We start from the raw sequence: 22,461 nt of genomic DNA on the forward strand, positions 1-22,461 counted from the left end.
GGAGCAACTATTGTCTTTCCATAGCTGTATTTGTTTCTATAGTTATAGGATTTCTTGATTATGGAGGTTGATTTGTCTTTGATTTGCATCCAGCTATAGTTTTCATGTATGATGGATTGCCATTTTGGAGTGTAGTAGCTGTTGGAGTATTATCCCTACAATTTTTTATGTTAATGTGACAGGAGTTAATCAAGATTTGGTCAGGGGATGTTGTGATGCTGCTGCTCCTGTTATTTTGTTGCGGCATACCTGTGATGTTACTGTTACTCCTATGATATTGCTATTGCAGAACATTGATTATGAAGCTGCACAGAGATGAAGGAGATTCTCGGGATAGTGTGCTTGCTACTGCACAAATCCCTGTATTTAACAGGAGAAACACACCAGGATCATCATCAACATCCTCATCAGAAGTATCAAGAAGGATGAGAAATCTAGACGAGTTGTACGATGCCACTTAAGTCATTGAAGATACAACTCTATTTTGTTTTCTTTACAGATAGTGACCCCATTTAGTTTTCAATGGAGTTTGTCACAAAAGAGAAATGGATTGAAACAATATGGATGAAGAAATACATGCCATTGAAAAGAATGATACCTGGAAGCTGACTAAATCCACCAGACAACAAGAGAAAGCAATAGGTGTCAAATGGATATATAAAGACGAAGAAGAATGCAAAAGGTGAAAGTACAAAGATACAAAGCAATGTGGTAAAAGGCTACAAACAGAGAGAAGGCATTGACTATGGAGAAGTATTTGCTCTCGTAGCCCGGCTAGAGATAATCAGACTAATGATCTCACTAGCTGCACAACATAGATGGAAGATCTATCAACTTGATGTGAAGTCTGCATTTCTAAATGGCTTCCTAGAAGAAGAGATTTTATGTTGAAACAACACTTGGATACGTAGTGAAATAAAAAATGAAGGCAAAGTATACAAGTTGAAGAAAGCCCTCTACAGTTTGAAGCAAGCTCTACGTGCTTGTAATACCAGAATTGATAGGTATTTTCAAGAAAATGGATTTGAGAAATATCCATATGAACACACAATATATGTGAAGAAAGAAGATGATGGAAGCACACAATTTGCGTGCCTATATATTGTGACTTGATATACAGTAACAACAATCCTACCATGTTTTGAAGATTTTTAAGGTGAAAAAAGCATGGTACAGGGAGTTTGAGAAGACAGACATTAGTCTAAATGGTATATTTTCTTAGGTTTTAGAAGTGATGTAGAAACCGAAAAAGGGATTTTATATCTCAAAAAGCGATTACGCCAAAGATATTCTTGAAAGGTTCGAGATGGAAAGTGTAATTCGAGATCTAATCGAACTCCAAACTGAGAACTGCGAGTGGAATTGAGGAAGAGTAAAGTAGGTAATTTTGACCTCCAACCTATCTTTAAAAACCTTAGTAGGAATCAGCTTGAGAGTACTTGACATGTACTATGACTGGATAATTATTCTATGGAGTAGGACTTATCAACAGATATATGGAGATATAGTCTCACTTGAACGCAGCGAAGAGAATTCTTCGCTGCATCAAAGGAACGATAAATGAAGGTATGTTCTATTACTTCAAATAAAAACTTCAATCTTGTTGGCTACTCGGAGAGCTAGTGATTAGGTAAAGATTTGGATGAAAGGAATAAGCCAACGAGAAAAATTTATCTTTTTCATGGGAATATGCATTGTTGTTATCCAGGCACAATTTTTTGAACCCACCTTTTTTATAATAATTATAGAAAAACAACAATGGATTCAAAAACAACGAAAAAAACAATGAAAATCCAAAAAAATATATTTTTAAATATATTTTGCGTCGTTTTAGCATTTTCCAACGTTGTCTAAAAAAGAATTTAAATTTTCATAAGAGTTTTGAACGCGTGTCGACTATTTCACTGCGCGTCCAATTTAAAATACATTGATTTTTCTCTATTGAGTCGACGTTGTGAATCTATGCGCATTGTTTCAAAAAATACAAAAAAAGAAAATTAAGAAAAATCAAAATTTTACAAAAACAAAAAGTTGAGGAACCAATTATTGAGCCCCTAAATCAAATTTTTAGCCTATAAATATAGGTCCCAAAACTGCAAAATAGAGGGGGGTGCATTTTGTAATTGGGGAGGCATTTTGCAATTTAGGGAAGGCAACACAAAAAAGGGAAAACCCTAAAAAAACTAATAAACTTCTTCTTCTCCCCCCCGCACCAATAAAAACCGGCCGCCAGCAGCCATCGCCCCTCCTTCTGACTTTTTTTCCCCCTCGAACCAGCCATAGTCGACCTTCCTCCCCTCACCAAACCAACAATAGTTGTCCAACAATACAGCCCCAGCCATACTCTCCTCCCCTTTTTTCCTCATCACATCCACCCTCTCTCACCGCAGCCCCCATCGCCACTAGCTCCATCTCCCAAAACCCGAATCCTTGAAGCTTTCGTCTTCCTCTCTCAACGCAACAGAACCCCAACCAAGCCGCCCCCACCCCTTTCTCCTCTCATCTTCTCCACCCCCCAAGCCAAACAAAAAGAGAAGCAGCGCCCTGACCCCCCTTGGATTTGGGTTTTTCTTCTTCAACGAACCGACAAACCCAGCCCCGCGGCTCCTCCTCTCTTCCTCAAGCCGAAACACGAGCGGCAGCCCCGTTGTCTTCTTCTAGTCTTCCCTCAGTCTCATCATGCAGCAACGCCTCCTTCCTCGACAGAGCTCGCAGACCCAACAGACTCCAGCGGCGGCCCGAACACAGCGGCGCCTGCAGATCAGCAGCCATCCTTCCTCCTACCAGCTACCAGTAGCAGAGGGGAGGGCGAGAAAACCCATTGGAAGAACGAACAAATCTACAGTGAAGCAAATCTAAAGGAGAAGAGAGAGAGAGAGAGAGGGCGTAATTAGAAAACGGGAAGAAAAAGCTAAAATCAACTGCCATTTGTTGTGTTTTTCTTAGATTTGCAAGAGGTGACGGGGGACAGTGAAAGTGAAGATGGGAGGAAGGGCATTACACGCAACTCCACTCTGTTTGGATTTCACGGCGGCGTGTGAACCACGCGCCGAAGTGACGATGGTGGCGTGGAGGGATGCCCACCACTGGTCCCTCCCCAGAAATCTTGCTGAAAATCACTGTTCCGGGCTTGCAGAAGGGGTTCCCTGTAAATTCCATATTGTTTTGGGGCTGTTATTGTAATTTTAATGTAATTTTTTTGTTTATTTGTTTTGAAATTGTATTTTGTATCGTGGATGTAAGGAAAAAAAGAAAAGAAAAGAAAAAGAAAAGAAAGAGGAAATAAATAATAGAAAAAGAAAATGTGTGTGTGTGTTGGTGTATTTTTTTTATGTAAGGTTATTGAAAAAAAAAATGAATTTAATATTTGAATTTATATGCACAAATATCTAAAGGAGACAGATAAATAAAAATCAATGTTGGTATTTTCATGAAAAATGTAGACAAAATGTATCTACATATATTGTAGGAACTAATTAGGACTGATTTAGTCAAAGCCTTAAAGATTGAGGTAAACGATTTTATTTTTAAAAAATCACATCAAGTCATGAAGCTTGAAAGTGAAATGTATTGGTGTGTATTTTGTTTAATGAATGTTTTTTTTATGATAAAATTGCAAGAATAAGAAAGAAAATTTAATATTCCCTGATTTGCTCACGGATAAAGAATCATGGAACTTACATGTAAGTGTTAGTATTTCTAAAATTGATGAATTGAATCGAATTTATTAAACTTTCGGTTTACACAACATCAAGTCCACGAAGCAGCTTACCTCAGGTAGGGTGGCGTTAGGGGTGCTAATACCTTCCTAACACAACTGTAGTCGCCTTACACGGTGAATCTCTAACAAGGACCAGTAAATCTGGTTCTCACTAGTAGCCTTCAATAAATTACTCGGTGGGCGACTCCGACGATGTATATCAAGCAAACGAGAAACCGAAAGAAATCGCAGCCAATGACCCAAAATCCGCGCCAGGATTTTCCGACGTGTGACATACATCTTTCACATGGTCAACAGCCAAGAAGCAATCGATAGTAACGTTTATCAAGCTCTGAAGCTGAAGTATGTTGCTGCCAAACTCAAACTGTATGCCATTTAATATAGTTAAGAAATACGCTGAAGCATTTGAGATTTCCTCAAAGAAAATATCCTACAGAGATTTTATATTGATAATCGATTGCATTGCATTAGTCAACTGAACACAGTGTATCATGAAAGAAGTAAACACATTATGATATATGGATCACTTCACGTAATTTATCCGAGAGCAATGTGAAGATGAACAAGAAAAGAACTTGAACTTCCGATATACTGCCTCAAGACAAATATGATCAAGTTGCAGATTAAATCTTCACAAAAGCCATTGAAGGATTAGAGAGAAACTCTATTTATAGATAATGCAGATTGAAGTTCATGCTTAGCAATCACAGTCCCTCGACTGAGTTTAAAGGGGGAATTTGTTGCATTAAACTCAATCCAGTAAAACAAGAGATCAAGGGCAGACGACAAGCCACCAACGCTTGTCAGACTAGGTCTTAATGCTAGTCTAGTATGCTTTTTCACACCACCTAACAACTATATATGTTCACACTTAAACTTTTGAATTTTTTTTTTTTTTTACTTTTAATTTCGTGTATAAATAGGCAGCCAAGTTTATGTTATTATGTGTGGAAAGATATAAAAGAGAGAAACACTAAAAGAGAAAAGAGAGGGTGTGTTTAAGAGCTTTTAGTTTATTGTTAAGCTTTTTGTTGTTGAAATAAAACAGTGTGGTTTTATTCTCTTTAAGTGTTTCAAAGCCAATCACCAGTGATCTCTCCCACCAAAAATATCTACTCTATGATACGGAGTCTATTGTTAATATAATTAATTTAATGACTTCAACCAAACCGTTGAATTTGGCGATTTGATTGGTCACCATTTCTGAATGAGATGCCACTCATATCTTCATCCTGTGGAGGATCTTTCGAATATAATTAAGTAATGTTGAAAGAATTCTTCATCCTGTTGACAGTGGCAGATGACTGAAAGAAAATGACATAGCAAAAACAAGCTTTTTGATGATATTCCTCATTTGAGTATGAATCATATTCCCCCAAACAACTGTCAGTTTTTTGTATATTTTCTTGTCACGAGAAAGGCTTAGAATCGAATGGATCCCGCCATTTTTTAAATTAATTTAGTTTGATTCCTGAACTCGAATGATTTACAAGACCATCTATACTGATTTGTCTTTCAGAAGCATCACTTTAATGATAAAATCTGGTTTGATTCCTTAATCGAATACTTTTCTTTTCTTTTATATGGAAGTCGTTGATGGAATTTTAGCACTATCTTTGTCCATCCTTTTTTTCATTAGTGCAATTTCATCCAAAAGCAGCACGTTTTGCACGTCATGCCTTACAGCTAATTAAGAATAATCTTTGCTTCACAAATTTCTTCTTTAATTTCATTACTGCAATGGCGCGTTCCACGCTTACCTTTACATCTTGATTTAACTAAATTCTATACTATATGCAACCCTTTTGTTCTTCAGAATAGGGCCAGCACGTATCAGGCTTTATAGCACAGAGCTGTGGTATCACGGAGATATATGCATGCTCAAACGCAGAAAAATTCAACACCATTAGTACTAACTGTTTAGCAGAAGTAAAAAGATTATTGACTTGATAATACGTGTACGGTTTGAACTTCATTCCACATTTGATGGATTCTTTGTCCTTTTAAACAAATTCACACAGCATGCAACTTTATGCTGTGTGATGGATGACACAGCTTGAATAACAAGATAATGATGCATTATAAAGCAGCCAAACTTAATCAGAAGAGTTTCAGGAATATAGAGTTTAGCGAGAGGAATATTCCGAGCAAGCACTTGTACATTTTTCTGTCAGTGATGAATAAAGAAATGAAATAAGAGAGTGCAAATTAGGATGCCAATTGGGATAAAGGAGTATTGTTGCTCAAAAATGCTACTGATGTAGACAGAAACTCAAATATAAGAAAATAAAAGGACAAGAAAGGAAAGAGATTGTCAAAATAGGAGTTATCCCACTAGAACTCTAAGTCATAGTTTTATTCATTGAAAATAAGGCTAATGAGTAATGCCTTACAAGTCTTTTTAAATAACATGAGACCGACCTTAGTAAGAAAAGAAAATCATCATCCCTAAATAAAAAGAAAAACCTATCAAAATCTTTTATAAAACATAAAATCTAGAAAAATCAAGGAAAAATAACAAAATAGGCTCAATAAACATCTTCGAGGCCCAATTTAGAGTTTTTAAGTTCAACTAGTTAAAGCAAGTTTAGGCCTGCTATACTAGAACTGAGCCTCATAAATCTCCCAAAAAATATTTAAACGCAATCCAATAAACAATCGGATAAAAATTTATAATCTTTTAATGCTATTTTTTTTGTTTAGTGTGCAACCAAACTTCTCTTGAAACTAGTTATTTATGTTGGTCTATAAATATGTCTTGTTATGCTATCTATATAATATTTTAATGGTAGATCCCCATATAATTATGGCAGATCTTTATTTGATTGCTCAAAACCTTCACTTTTTTTAGTCCGTGTTGAGGGATTTTTAGGCAAATGTTTAAGATTTTTTTCAACAAAATAAGTTTCGTATATTGAAGCTTCAACATGTATTCTTGTTTTATATATTTTTTAAAAGGTTGAACAAGTATTTTGCATTGAATTAAATAGAAATTAAATAAATGAATATTTTAAATTTTTTAAAAAATAAAAAGACAATAGAAATTTATATAGGATGCATATGTGATTCCTAACCTCTCTAATGGATATATCCATGTATAACATGTCCTCTAAACATTTGCCTCAAACAAAAATGTATGGGGTAGATATTTTCATTGAATCACAAAAGAATGGAGAGAATCATCTCTATAATTTATAGATTTTCTGGACGATATTATTTTTTCAAGTTTTTCTATGTATTGGGTATGCATACTCACTAAAGCATATATCTCTAAGAAAATGATTGATTTCCACGAGTGCATTTCATATTTTTTTTTGCAATAAATCCTTGTACGCAAGTGAAATGATTTTTTTTGCATAAACACATGGCAGTCATGACTTTTTATTAATCTTTCAAATTCACTAATCTAGATATGTTCGAAGCATATCCATTAGAAAAAACACATGCTTTTAGTTATTGCTAGAAAAATAATTGTATTCTTGTTTAAAACAAAATTGGTTTTGGGCTTTGTGTACTCGTAGCCCATCATGCACCAACTCTAATCTTACGGTAACAAAACAAGTTATATCAATTCTATCTTTTTGTTGTCCTTTATCTTCCCTTTCACGTTTATTATTATGTTAAAAAGATTTTCAAACATGTTATTTTTTTATATGTATGACATCTAAATTATGCTAGAGGAAATTAGTTTTTTTTTTTTTAATAAGGAAGCTTCTCATCAATTGAAATTCTATAGGGGTTAAAAATAAGAAAAATAACTAGCTCATACTTGTACTTTTTATATTGAAGTGTTCTCAGTTGAGAATAATTAGGAGGCTTAACCTAATAGGTTAGCCAACCCTTTCTATATATATGAGTAGGGCAATATACAATAGTAAAGGTGGAGGTTACCACATAAGAATATGACTACAATATTTCCTATATAATTACATTTCTATAATACGCCCCCTCAAGCTGAGGGTGGAGGATCAACTCGAAGCTTGAATCTAAAAAGCCAGTAAATGAAGCAGCAGGAAGTGGCTTAGTGAAGACATCGGCAAGTTGATCCTGAGAGGAAATAAAAACGAATCTGACTATCTCCTTCTTCGCAACTCTATCTCGGACAAAACATGATAATCAATCTCAATATGTTTTGTGCGAGCATTGAAATATAGGTTTGCGGACAAATACGTTGGCACCACAGGTTGTCACACCAGATAATAGGGGCAGAAGGCTATCCAAGTCGGAAATCTTGAAGATCTTTAACAAGTACTGAAGCCAGATAACTTCAGTCGTGCCATCGGCTAAAGGCTTTGTACTCAGCTTCCGTCGAAGAACGAGCAACAGTGCGTTGCTTACTCGATTTCATGAAATTGGCGTCTGACCAAAGAACACAAGATAAACCATACCTGTAGGCTTTCTATCCTCAATACTACCTGCCCAATCTGCATCTGTAAAACCGTGTAAGGCAAAGGATAGAGCTGCGAGTAATATGTAAACCATGTGATGCCGTACCACGGAGATAACGCAAGATGCGTTTTCACGGCAGCCCAATGGGATTCTGTAAGAGCATGCATAAATTGACAGACCTGGTTAACAGCAAAGCAAATATCCGGGTGTGTGAAAGTGAGATATTGGAGAGCACCAACAAGTTGCCGAAAACGAGTAGCATCAGAAAACAATGGATCCGGCATAATGGTGGCTTTGGATGCCGAAATAGGAGTATCAACTGGTTTACAGGATAACATACCAGCTCGTGTGAGGATATCAAGTGTATATTTATGTTGACAAAGCATAAGTCCCAGACCAATACACTGCACTTCAATACCCAAGAAATAATGAACATCACCCAAATCCCGAAGTTTAAATTCTGAGCTCAGTAGTTGAATGAGTTGTTGTAGCAGAGTTCCATTATTACCCGTAAGCAGAATATCATCAACATAAACCAAAAGATAACAAATATCACTACCAACAGAGAAGATAAACAATGAGGTATCCACTTTAGAAGCACGAAAACCAATGGATAATCATTCAGACGAGTGTACCAAGCCTGCGGAGCCTGTTTTAAACCCATATAGAGGAGATTTATGCAATCGACATACATGACCTGGGAGTGCAGAAATCAACAAAACCTGGAGGTTGTTTCATGTAAACCTCTTCATCAAGGACTCCATTTAGAAATGCATTATGAATGTCAAGCTGATGAAATTTTCGCAAACCACTCGAAAACTGCAATGGAGAACACTAAGCGGACTGTTGCCTGTTTGATAACAGGACTAAAAGTTTCTGAGTAATCAATACCTTCTTGCTGAGTGAAGCCCCTAGCAACCAAGCGCGCCTATATACCTCTCAATGCTACCATCAGATTTGCCGTTTAATTTGTAGACCCAACGGCTACCAACAACATTCATGGACGGATGAAATGGCACTAAAGTCCATGTTCTGTTGCACGTAAGGCCTGAATTTCCTCTCGCATAGCATTATGCCACGCCTCATATCTGTTAGCATCAGGAAAAAAATAAAGTGGCTCATGCGAGGGAGGAGAAGTTACCCCGACTGAAGGAAGCAGCAGAGGTGGCTGCCGTGGTGGTGATCAGCGCTGTCTTGGGCTTGTCTCGGACGAAGAACCATAGGGTGTTTTAGGGAGCAGCGGGGACATGGAGTAGCAACACCTGTACCTGGAATGTGGCTGGAGAGAGATAAGAGGAGAGATCAACACAAAGTTGCAGACCAGGAGGTGAAGCCGGGGAGTGCGGGGTTGTGCCGCAACTGAAAATCCTGCAAGTCAGAACCTGTTCCTGCATAATAATCATTGGAAAGACAAGCATGTGGTGATTAGTAGATGGCTATGTGGGGTGGTGAGGCAGGGTCGGCTAAATCAACGGGCAGGGGAGCAAGCTGGGGGGTTGCGGCAAGGGGCAAAGTGAGTTGTGTGTTTTGCTGAGTTAGGAAGGAAGAGGCTGAAAACAGGAAGGGGGTTGCAGTGATAGAAGATAGGTAGGTGGAGTGGGGAACCGGGGGTGTTGTTACCTGTTCAGACTTTTGAAAAGGAAAGACACATTCATGAAAACGAACATGACGGGAAGACATAGACACGACCAGACTCTAAATCAAGACAACCGAATAACCAAGATGAGACGAGCTATAGCCTAAAAACACACAAGAGAAGACCGAAAGTCTAATTTATGAGCATGATATGGACGTAAAAATGGAAAACAAAGACACCCAAAAGTGCGTAGAAAAAATTATAATCAGGAGTGCGATGAAACAGACACGCAAAAGGAGATTTATTTTGAAGAACAGGAGTAGGCATTCGATTAATAAGATAGACCGATGATTCCATAGCATAGTTCCAAAAACGCAATGGGGCATTACACTATCCTAAGAGGGTTAGGCCAGTTTCGACAATATGTCTATGACGACGTTCAACTGTGCCATTTTGTTCATGAGTATGAGGAACAAATTAACATCGATGATGAATACCAATTGTTTGAAAAAATGTATTTAATTAGACGATATTCACCACCCCAATCAGTTTGAAGCAGATTTAATTTTAAGAGAAAACTGACGCTCAACCAAGTTCTGAAAAAGTTGAAACGTGGAAAATACATCAGATTTCGCAAACAAGCGGATAATACCAGATATATTTAGTGTGCGCATCAACAAAGATAAAAAAATATAACGAAACCATCAGAAGAAAAAACATTGGAGCAGGGCCCCAAACATCACTAAAAATTAATTCAAGTGGGGTAGAAGTTTTGTGACCCGTCGGTCGTAATGACAAACGGGATGACTTGCCTAATGACATGCTTGACATTGAGTAAAAGATCGTTTAGACGTACAAATAATTTTATTATCAGAAACTAACAAATTTAGAATGCGAGGAGTTGGATGACCTAAAACGACGATGCCACAAGTCGGCAGTCGCGGAAATGCAAGGAGACCAAAAAAGCTTGAAGGAACTGACGTAGCCGAGGACTCGGAGAGAACATAAAGACCATCATGACTCCGACCGGAAAGAAGAAACTTCCTTGGTGACGAGATCCTTCACATAAAACAAAGAATCGTGAAATTCAAAATAAACATGATTATCACGACAGAATTTCTGAACAGATAACAACGGTTTGGTAATGTGAGGCACACGAAGAACATTAGTTAATGTAAACAAGCGTTTGGGGGAATATAAAGTAGTATGTCCAACATGGGATATGTCAAGGGCCTTACCATCACCAACATGCAAGAAATCATTACCAAGATAAGGAGCAGAATCAGTTAGAGTTGCAAGATCAGGCGTCACATGTTGATTCGCGCCGGTGTCGGGAAACCAAGTCGTTGCAGCAGAATCATTCGCAACAGCAAGGTGAGCAGAGGGCTGCTGTGTGCTGCTGCGAAACTGATAGCATTGAAGAGCTGAATGGCCAGGAGTGGAACATAATTGGCAGCGAACATGTCCAGACCACTGCCCCTGATTTGGCCGAAAATCTGCAGTAGAGGTGCGCCTGTTCTGCCACTGATTTTGCCTCCAATCTGCAGCGGAGTGACCTCTGTTTGGGGCCTGAAATCGGTTGGTGTTTGAGCGCCAATTACCTCTAGAACATCCCCTGTTTCGGCTGTGATTAGTCATGGCATAATAAGCAAAATTCGGAGGTGTTGGCAGCAATGGTGGCTGCTGCGGCAGAGAAGAAGAAGACAGCAGTGATGAAGAGGATGAACCGACAGCCATGGAGTGAAAAGAGTTCTTGTGCAGAAACTCATGGGTAAGGAGATGGCTATGAAGATCAGCATACGATAGCGGTTCAGCCTTGGTTATGAGACTAGTTTACCAAGTCTTTGAACTCACCGCGAAAGTCCACGAAACACATAGAGATTGAAATCTTCAAGGGACATTGGGCGACCAGCAGCAGCCAATTTCGTCAAATAACGATTTGGCTTGCTGCATATACATACTAAACCGATGCATCACCTTGCCGAAGGTCTTGAAAGGAGCCATTGTAGTTGCATGATCCGAGAAATTAGATGGAGAGGCAAGTGCCTTCTCAAGCGTGCGCCAAAACAAAATGTGAAGTAGAACAATCGACTACAAGATGCAGCACATCCACGGAAAAGAGAGGAGAGTAGAGCACTCAAAATAAGTTGATCTTGTTGCTTCCAACGAAGAAAAAGAGGGGCTGATGGCAGAAGAAAGAATCAGCCGAAAGCATCAATCATATTGAGATGGAGGACACGGCAAGGAGCCGTCAACAAACTGAAAAAAACACCTTGACCAAGGAGATATGGCTTCATCTGCATTCTCCAATAAAGATAGTTTGTGTTCGTGAAGTTTCAACGACACAAACATGGTGGTGTTTTGATAGAGGAACCATTGGAGATTGTGTTCCCATAAAGAGGCAGAGAAACGGCAGAGCCAGCAAGCAGGAAGAGGGCTGGCCGGTGATGATGCATCACCGGTGGAGGAGAGAGATTGGAGCAACGGCAGCAGGAGGAGAGTCCATGGGGGAGAAAATTAGGGCCGGCTGCAAAGAGAGAAAATATTAGGAGGCTCTGATACCAAGTTGAGAATAATTAGGAGGCTTAACCTAATAGGTTAGCCAACCTTTTCTATATATATGAGTAGGGCAATATACAATAGTAAAGGTGGAGGTTACCACATAAGAATATGACTACAATATTTCCTATATAATTACATTCTATAATATTCTCATTCATGTACATGAACTCTCCTGTGCGCAGATCCATGCATGTAGAGTCTATAAAATCCCAGGTGAATATCTTCACATCCCCAGCAAGTAGGGGAGCAGGACTGATGGTTCGACTGCTGAAAAATACTTAAAAACATCAATTTAGTACTTTCCTTTTGAAAAACAATATAAATTAAATAGCACGCCAACCATAATGTCAAGCAATCCCTTGGCCTTATGACCAGCTAGCATCATGTAGCGATGTCAAGCAAGCCCTACCCTTTTTATACTTATTTCACTTGAATCAACTCAACAATATTTAATCATAACCATAAACTTACACCCAATTTTGTAACAAGTAACCGATTGAAGCAAGCTTGACATCATATTAGTTAAAGTCCACCCCATGACACACTATATATATTACATACTGGCTTCAAGGCCATCATTGAAGGGAACAAAACCACATAAATATCACGAAACTGATCAATGGTAGAGATTCAAACAAACAAGAAAGAGGAAGAACATCCATGCCAGTTATATATCCCGTGTCAATCTTCTCGAAGGAGCTTTTTTCCCCATGGTAGGCAAGGGACAAGAGACGATGAATGAGCTTTCCAGGCTATCTTGAGAATGTTTAATGTAGAGCCCATAAATGAGACGTACAGACGGAATTGCATTATTCCAAATACTAAGACTGGAAGGAATGAAGCAATGGAAAGGAGTAATGTTGTCAACTTCCTCTCTGATTGAATGAGTATCAAAATTGTTGCCCCAAAGGATAGCATGGTCGTTATCACAGAAAAGAAGAGGAAGGTGAAGCCAACAATAAGTTTTCGAGGAAGAGAGATGTGAAAATCTTGTAGCTCAATCGGAGAGGTCAACAAAGAGAGAAACACCACTAGGGAAGTCAAAGAACTCGCTAAGGAGACAACATCAGAGACAGTGAAAATCAAAAAATAGGGAGAGTTGATGAAGTTGGGCTTGCCATTATCATCGGAACCTCCGGGCACAGTATAGGCAGCAGCAAAGACAACAGTAGCAACAAGTGCAGCTATAGTTGAACAGGACTGAGATGTTTCCTTGATCCATTTTTGTGCTTTTTTCAGTTGCTCCGTGTGCTTTATTTCGAAGCACTCTCTTGCAGTTTTTCCATCTTCGTTCAGGAGCGGGACATAATTAGAAGGAATTACCTTTTTCACTTGCTGCAAAATTGGGAGATAAATATGATTGTTATTGCTAAATAAAACTACGAACTACAGAAATGCTAGTACTCGTGCAGATAATTTTTAATTGTGAATAATATTTAAATTTTTCCCTAAGTAGTCTTGGATTGGATTATTTAGTTGAAACAAATGTTTTAATAGGATTGGTGCTCTTATAACTTGTATCAAGTAATGACAAAGGGATGAAAAGGGCTCACCTCAAACCATTGCAACTCCTCCTGAAGTTGTAGTGCAGGCCCAGGCTTCGTTACTCCACTGTTTTGCCCCTTCTCTGCAACATGATGCAACAATGTGTTGCCCTTACTATCAACAACTCGACGCATTCTAGCCAAAGGTATTTTCTGTTGCTTCAGAAAATCGAAGATCTTTTTCTGGCGATACATGACGGCCATATCCAAAATGCTCCGACCCTCCTTATTGAGCTTCTCAATAGCATGAGGATGTAGTTCTATTATCATCTCTACAATCTTTATTATTCCCCTTCTAGTTGCAGTAAACAATGGGCTCTCCACATTAATAGTTAATGATGACTTTATTAAAGAAGTTTGTGCTGTTGGACATTGGACATTTTTTATTTCTTTTGCTTCGCTAGAGATTTTAGAAGTTTGCCCTTCTTCTTCTTTATTTAGGTCTCCTGTTATGATTTGTGATGAGAGCAGAACGGTTTGTTTTCCATCTCGTCCTTCCTCTCCCTCTAACTCATATGAGTCATCTTTCTTTACTAGGCTTTTGGCGAATCTCAAAGCAAATACATGCTTTTTTTTCTGGTTCCAGATTCCTTCTAGCCAACATCCTACATCATGCTCATGCGAAAGGGAATAAAATTAAACATGGATGAGAGCTAGCCATTTTTATGAAATGACAAGAAATGTTAATGATGACAGTAGAAGGATGAACAAAAAAAAAGTCTATGATAGAAAAAGGTGAAAAAATAGAGATAAGCTAAATTATCATATATAAAACAAAACAACACCAAAATAATTAAAAGAAGAAATGCATCTATAAAAGTGAGCCACATTTGTGTCCAATACCTTTAGGGACCTTTAAATATTGTAGTATGCCGCCTCTTTGATTCCTCTTCGAGACACTCCCCAGATCTCCTGAGTTCCTCCCCAGACCGCTCTCAAGATCTCCCACCCCCTTCCCTGCACGGCTCCGACCTTTTTCCTTTGATTTTACCTCACGGTGACGTGGAACAGGAAGGCCTGCAACATTTGTTTTTTGGTAATAATCAAAAGTTTTATTAAGAAAAAAGCTACAAAGATAATAGCCTAATTTACATTAGGTGAACGTGCAGAGGAAGGCCTGCAACATAATTTAGAGTTCAAATTATATACATATATATGTATGTGTATGTCCATGGTATTCAAACAAGAATATGTAGGCAATATTGTAAGGTCTAATAATGTGGTTGGCGTAGGCATACAATAGTAGATGAGTCTTTCAAATATGCCCATGGGAAATTCACTCTCAAAAGCAGCTGGCATTTCGGCTAGAAGTTGAAGAGTAGATATTTGATTTTTGTCCTTCAAGCTGGCGAGCGATTTATCCAGTTCTAGCAACAGTAAAGCTGTTTCTGCATTTATGAAATTAGGAAGACAAAAATTATACAATATCTTATATATACATACTTTTAAATTTGAAAATTCAATATAGAGAGGAATTGTTACCAAAGTTTTGCCCTATGATAGCAGCGCTAAGGATGGACAGGTTATCTACCGTTCTCTGGCGGTGAATTGGTAATAGGACGTCATCATCATCCACGCATTGTCCTCGTTTGGATCTGATTAAAAACTTCACTATTTCTGTCTCTGCAAATCCGGCAGCTGTAAACAATGGGGTTTCACCGAACTTATTTGGAACCGAAAGCAGCTCGGGACAACGTTCTACCAAGAGTCTTACAGCCTTATTATTGCCATAGATGGTTGCTTCGTGAAGAACCGTGTTTTCAAATTTGTTTGTTTTCTTGAGAAATTCTGTCTCAGGTAAAGGTAATTCGTTTTCCTTCATGATTTCAAGTAAATCTTTAAGTGGTTGCTCTTGTTTGCTGCACACAGCTATATGAAGTGCAGTCTCCTTAGAGGCCGTAAGTGGAGATAGCAAATATTCGGAATGTTTCTTATAGTAGTTAATCATGTGATCCCATTTTCCTTTCATGGCTGCTCTATAAGGTTCCTTCAGTATTGCCTCAGAACCCATAATTACTCTCTGCCTGAAATTATGCAAGTAACTATTGTTAATGACCAATCTCAACTCAAAGCTAATTAAACTGTTACGTGAAATCCTAAGCAGGTTTGTATTTACTCATAATACCGATCATTAATATAATGGAAAACAAGATTCGGAAGAAAACACTCAAAGAGAACTGTAAGTATATCATGCTCATACATACCTTTTAGTAATGGAAATGATTGGAATGCTGCTGTAGCTAGCTCTTGGTAAAATCAATGTCAACAAGAAAACTTGTTTTCAGAGAGATGACTACAAAGAAACAACTTAGCTTGCAGTTTTTCATAATTAAGCCGTTAGAGAACCCTATATATACAATCTTTTAAAGAACTATTCCTCGTTAAAAAATAAATTTAAATTAGTATATGTGTTTTGCTTGTTTAATATATGTTAGAGAATAATATAAATCATATCTTATTATCTCACTTAATAGTTTAAGTTTTTAGATTGAATTAATTCTTTGATATGATATTTTAAAGTTTTGATAACCAAGTGATTCTGAATTTGAATCTCACCATCTTTATTTTATTTGATAAAAATTAAACACAATGGTAATATAGATTTATGCAAGTTTCAAACTCACATGCATTTACTTGAAAGGATATGTTAGAAAATAATATAAATAATATCTTAGTATTTAATCTAACAGCTTAAACTTTTGGGTTGAGTTGGTTCTTTTAGAATATATAAAATGAAACTATTATAAGAATATATAATAAAGGTGAATTCTTATTTATTACTTTTATAAGAATAAAATAAAGTTATGTTGATTCTTCTATACATAGAATAAAACGTCTTTTTAAAAGTTAAATGTTGGAGAGCATCAACTATTTGTCAAGTCCTTGTCCTTGTAAAAGAGACATATTGGAGAGGCTAACAACGGCAGGTCCATTCATCCCACTATAATAGAATGATGGCTGCCTTAGTTCTCTCATGTGTTAAGTTATGTCCAAATTAATACACATTAGTCCAAATGTATAGTCACAAAATGTATTCAGATAAACTCATTGTAACATTGTTTTTACGTGTCAGTATATGGATATTTTAGCCGGCAGGAACATTAAGGGCAATTGCCTCCAGTCATCTATCTTCTTATTAGCCAAAAGTTAATAAAATCTCGACTATGTTTTTTCTTTTGCTAGATCACGATCAACTTGCTGGCACTAGGTATTATAGTATATCCTCCCGGTTTTTTTTAGATAATAGTCGAGATTTTATTAACTTTTGGGAAGATAGCCAAAGAAGTCGGAAAAAGACAACAACAGAAAGAAGAACAAAAGAAGCCATAAAAGAACGGCTGCTGCAACGCAAGAAAGTGAACAGAGACCAAACAAAGGGAAAAATGGTAAAAGTCAGCTGTGAGTTATTCTGTTATTCCAGAATTTGATCCCATCAGAGCTGATCCCTACATTCATTCCCGGTGTAAGAAAAAGTGTTTCTATCAATCTTCAACCATAAGGAAAGCCTGTGAAGAATCAAGTAGAAGCAACCCTGAAGATCTGGAGTGGCATCATTAAAGATTACATCATTCTGATGAAGCCACAGACTCCAAACAATACAAGTAAAGAAAAGTTGCCATGAATGTTTCCAAAATTTGCCTTGCACCATTGTTGACCATCGGTAATACATATCATCAACAATTTTTGGGGAGCAGCCACTAATACCCCACCAAGATAGAAATTTCAACCATAACTTCCAAGCAAAAACACATTGAATGAAAAGATGGCTTCAAGTTTCAATACTTCTTTTATAGAACAATCATCGAGCTTGCTGAAGTTAAAGCAAATCACGCTGAAAAAAGAAATCATGAGTGCTTGCTTTATCTTGAACAAGCAGCCAAAGAAACAATTGAACCTTGGGGGGAGCATCTTTTAACCAAACTGAAGAGTGCAAAGGTGTAAAGATATCAAAGATCTAGTCTTGCCACATGTCTAGAGATTAAAGAATCAAGTGCTTAAAATGTTGTTAAGAAGGTATGTTAGCATTAAGGTTAGAAGTTTGTTCACGTTTTCTAACTATAGCTTGATATAAAGGTCTATAACATTGTGAAAGAACTCATTAACAAAAGAGTATAATTGATTTTTCTCTCTTCAATTATCAGAAATTCTCTCTGCTTCTCTTTACTTCTCTGCTTTACTTTTATGTAATTCTGCTATCTTTACAAAAGGTAGTTTACCACCACAAAACACTAAAAATTCTAATTCTAATTCAAACACGCGCACATTAAACATTTATAATTTATAAAATAAACCTTCTGAAATTCATAAATTAATCTAGAAAAATTGTTGAAAACCAAGGAACAATGCTCAAAACTTTTGAAAGTGCTGAAATAATGGCGGCGCGTGGTTACCGTACGCCACCACCAATTGGTCCCACCAAGTCCGACTTCTCCGCAATGCCCCAAGCTTCAGTGATTTGTTGAGCTCACCATTCACTAGTCCCCCTGTAAAATGCCCACCCTTTATTAATTACGTGATTCATTGCCCTCACTGTCTCTTCAATCGGAGTGGGCGATGACAAGAGATGACATCAACATAGTCCATATCCAATCTCTTAAGAGAAACCTTAGTACCCTCAACCTCAAGAATATGTTTCCTAGACAAGCCTTCATCATTAGGGCCGGGACCTCCCTAAAAGCTAGATCTTAGTAAACACAGATCGCTTGACCCATGATTTCTTAGGATCTTCCATTATCATAAGCCTCTGCGTTATCAAAGAAATTGACACCATGGTCTCTGCAACACTGCAACAGTGATCTCGCTTCTTTGACGTTTAGGTGGTTCCCAAAACTTACCCAAGCTCCATATGAGAGCTGGTTCACTTTCAGCCCTGATCTTCCTAGATTCTTGTATTGTATTTTTTATTTTTTCCTCTTGGCGTGGATTGAAGTGAGAGAGAGGCGTGGAAGTATGGAGGAAGTGAAGTGTGATAGTGGTGTTTAGTGGTTGTTATGGCTGGCTAAGGTAAAGGCTTTTGGTAGTGACTTGGAGGGTGGGGTTGTTGGTGATGGTGTTACTGGAGGTGTAGAAGTGGGAGGTGGGTTGATTATTTTGGTCTAAAGAGAAGGGATGAAGCTTTGTATCAGTGAGAGTGGGTCTCACGGTGCTTGCGCGTTAGGGAAGATGATGGAGAGGGTTATTGTGTCAGCTGGCGGCTAGTTTTGCTTATTGAGTCTAGTTTTTTTTTTTTGTTTTTTTTTGGTGGGTGATTGGTAGCTATGTTTACAAAACACGACAAATTCTTATTCTGATTTAAACACACTAAATATTTATAATTTACAAAATAGGCCTCTACTATTTATAATTTACAAATATAGGCCTCCACTATTCCTGCACTTCAGAACTGACCACACATTAAACATTTATAATTTACATCCAATTTTATTACTATGTAACTGATTGAAGCAAGCTTGAAGGCCTGTAATCATACCATTCAAATACCAACCTGTGACAAACTATATATAATACATACTGGCTTCAAGGCCGTCATTGAAAACAGCATAACCACATAAATATCACGAAACTGAATAACAACCATACATGCAATAAAACACAATACATAAATGATCTATGGAAAAGGTTCAAACCATCAAGAAAATGGAATAACCTCCATGCCAGTTAAATCTCCCATATTAATCAAATAGACGGAGCTTTTTCTCCCGTGGTAGGAAAGGGGCCAGAAACGGTGCCAGAGCTTTCCAGTTTCTCTTGAGAATGTCGTAGGTAGAGTCCAGAAATGAGACGTAAAGACGGAATTGCATTATTGTAAATACCAAGACAGGAAGAAATGAAGCAACGGAAAGGAGTAATGTTGTTAACTTTGTCCCTGATTCAACGAGTATTTGTTACTACCTAATTTTTTATTCATGTTTTTGATAAATTTTTAGAAAGAATTCAAAAATAGCAAAAAACATTGAAAATCCAAAAAAATACGATTTTTAATATATTTCGCATCATTTTTAAAATTTTCAGCGTCGTCTAAAAAGAATTTAAATTTTCAAGGTTTTTTAAACGCGTTCAACTTTTCACGTGTTATTTTTAAAAATTAATGATTTTTTTCATTGAATCGACATTGATATTTTTTATTATTAAAAAATTAAAAAAAATCAAATTTATAAAAAAAAAAAAGAAGTGAAAGAACCAAGTTTGAAAATTTAGCAATATTTTTACCTATAAATACTGTTCCCTCACACACTAAAAGGGGAGGGCAATTTTGAATATTTAGAGGGAGGCAACGCAAAAAGAGAAAACCCTAAACAACCTAAACCTACCAGCCCCCACAGAAGAGCAGCCGCCAGCCCTCCCCTTGGGATTGATTTTTCTCTTCTCCCTCAACCAGCCACAGCCGCCGGCCCCCCCTCTCTGATTTATTCTTTCCTTCTTTCCCCCCGATCTGTCCTTCGTTCTTACCCAAACCAGCCGATCGACAGAGCTTTTTCTCCCGTGGTAGGCAAGGGACAAGAGACGATGGCAGAGCTTTCCCGGTTATCTTGAGAATGTTGTATGTAGAGCCCATAAATGAGACGTACAGACTGAATTGCATTATTGCAAATACCAAGACTGGAAGGAATGCAGCCATGGAAAGGAGTAATGTTGTCAATTTTTTCTCTGACTGAATGAGTATCAAGATTGTGGCCCCAAAAGATAGCATGGTCGTTATCACAGCAAAGAAGAGGAAGGTGAAGCCAACAAGAAGTTTCCGAGGAAGAGAGATGTGAAATTCTTGTTGCTGAAATGGAGAGGTCAACAAAGACAGAAATACCACAAGCGAAGTCAAGGAGCTTGCTAAGGAAAGAACATCCGAGACAGTGAAAAGCAGAAAATAGGGAGAGTTGATGAAGTTGGGCTTGCCATTCTTATCAGAACCTCCGGGCACAGTATAGGCAGCAGCAAAGACAACAGTAGCAACAAGTGCAGCTACTGTGGAACAAGACTGAGTCGTTTCCTTGATCCATTTTTGTGCATTTGTCAGTTGGTCCTTGTGATTCTCTTTGAAGAGCTCCTCTGCAGTCTTGCGTTCTTTGTTCCGAAGCGTGACATAATGAGAAGGAATTACCTTTTGCACTTGCTGGAGTCATCGGGAGATAAATATGATTGTTATATATATAAATGGAGTTTGTAAATAAAACAACGTATTATTTAATTGCGTATAATTTTTAATAATATTTAAGTTGTTGGCTCGGGTGACAAGGAGAACTAGATCAGCCTGATGTCTTAATTAGGTGACATGTCTACGTTTCATTAGCATTAAAATCGATTTTTTTTCAGTTTAACGGTTTTTCTATGACCTTAACTGGATTGGGTAATTTGATTGAAACAAATGTTTTTATAGGTTTGGTACTCTAATACACTATACCAAGTCCATGAATAAATTTTATCCGGAGGTAAAGACAAAGGGATAAAAAGGGCTCACCTCAAACCATCGCAACTCCTCCTGAAGTTTAAGTGCAGGCCCAGGCTTAGTTCCTCCTCTGTAATGCTCCATATCTGCAACATGGTGCAACAATGTGTTCTTCTTCTTATCAATAACTCGATGCAGTCTAGCCAATGGTACTTTCAGTTGTTTCACAAGATTGAAGATCTTTTTCTGGCGATGCATGACGGCCACATCCAAAATGCTCTGACCCTTCTCATTGAGCTGCTCAACAGCGTGGGGATATTGATTTATTATCTCCCACACATTCTCTTCTATTCCATTTATGTTGCAATCATAGTTATTAAACCCGGCCCGGGGGTTGACCCGGTCAAGGAGCCGGGTCTCGGATTTCATGGGTCAACCCGGATTAACCCGGGAAAATTAAAAAAAAATTAAAGTTTTAATATTTCATATGAAAAAATCCATGTAAATATAGATTATACATATTATAAATAATGAAGTTTAAAATAATATTTTAAAAAGTTTTTTATCCCACATTAAAAAGATATTATGTTAAGCTTTTAAGTTGAAGTATTTAAACTAAAAAAGTTTTTTATCACACATTGAAAAAACATAACTTTTTTCTTTAGGAACATAGAGTATATATACTAATGGGTTTCAAATCCCACATTGAAAAAAAAAAAACTTTTTTTCATGGGAACATAGAGTATATATATGAAAGGGCTTCAAATCCCACATTGAAAAGATACTATGTAATCCTTTTAAGTTTAAGTATTTAAACCAAAAGGTTTTTTTATCCCACATTGAAAAAACATGATTTTTTCCTTGGAAACATAGAGTATATATACTAATGGGTTTCAAATCCCACATTGAAAAAAAATAACTTTTTTCATGGGAACATAGAGTATATATATGAAAGGGCTTCAAATCCCACATTGAAAAGATACTATGTAATCCTTTTAAGTTTAAGTATTTAAACCAAAAGGTTTTTTTATCCCACATTGAAAAAACATGATTTTTTCCTTGGAAACATAGAGTATATATACTAATGAGTTTCAAATCCCACATTGAAAAAACATAACTTTTTTCATGGAAACATAGAGTATATATATGAAAGGGCTTCAAATCCCACATTGAAAAGATATTATGTTATCTCTTTAAGTTGAAGTATTTAAACCAAAAGGTTTTTTATCCCACATTGAAAAAATATTTTTTTTTTCATGTGAACATAGAATATATATATGAAAGGGTT

The 22,461-nt window shown here is 37.2% G+C and overlaps 2 protein-coding genes across 3 annotated transcripts in view; both read right to left on the reverse strand.

Annotated features, from left to right (window-relative positions):
• Positions 1-12,367: 12,367 nt before the first annotated feature.
• Positions 12,368-22,461, reverse strand: part of LOC118045263 (uncharacterized) — a 91,881-nt gene continuing 81,787 nt past the window's right edge. The window contains exons 1-6 of one of the 2 annotated variants that reach the window (XM_073412479.1): positions 15,997-16,130; positions 15,275-15,816; positions 15,031-15,180; positions 14,636-14,809; positions 13,802-14,397; positions 12,426-13,583 (exon numbers count right to left, since the gene is read on the reverse strand). In XM_073412479.1, coding sequence (XP_073268580.1) covers positions 12,930-13,583; positions 13,802-14,397; positions 14,636-14,809; positions 15,031-15,180; positions 15,275-15,803 — 2,103 coding nt within the window. In that variant the 5' untranslated portion in view covers positions 15,804-15,816; positions 15,997-16,130 and the 3' untranslated portion in view covers positions 12,426-12,929. Of the gene's footprint in view, positions 13,584-13,801; positions 14,398-14,635; positions 14,810-15,030; positions 15,181-15,274; positions 15,817-15,996; positions 16,131-22,461 lie in introns of those variants that run through there. The other variant, XM_073412478.1, reaches the window with a different exon arrangement.
• LOC118044925 (uncharacterized) lies at positions 20,023-21,791 on the reverse strand. Its single transcript, XM_035053402.2, has 2 exons — positions 21,246-21,791; positions 20,023-20,900 (listed from the first exon to the last, which is right to left on the reverse strand). The coding sequence occupies exons 1-2, from the start codon at positions 21,600-21,602 to the stop codon at positions 20,100-20,102; spliced, it is 1,158 nt and encodes a 385-aa protein (XP_034909293.1). The 5' UTR covers positions 21,603-21,791; the 3' UTR covers positions 20,023-20,099.

Source organism: Populus alba, chromosome 11 (genome assembly GCF_005239225.2).
Source record: "Populus alba chromosome 11, ASM523922v2, whole genome shotgun sequence".
Lineage (NCBI taxonomy): Eukaryota > Viridiplantae > Streptophyta > Magnoliopsida > Malpighiales > Salicaceae > Populus > Populus alba.

Bases quoted from the DNA above. Each gene is read 5' to 3' on its own strand.
- LOC118044925 (XM_035053402.2), bottom strand. From the start codon at position 21,602: ATGAAATCCGAGACCCGGCTCCTTGACCGGGTCAACCCCCGGGCCGGG. The intron at 20,901-21,245 runs GTGAGCCCTTTT...CGATGACTCCAG, and splicing joins AGGAGTTGCGATGGTTTGAG to CAAGTGCAAAAGGTAATTCC.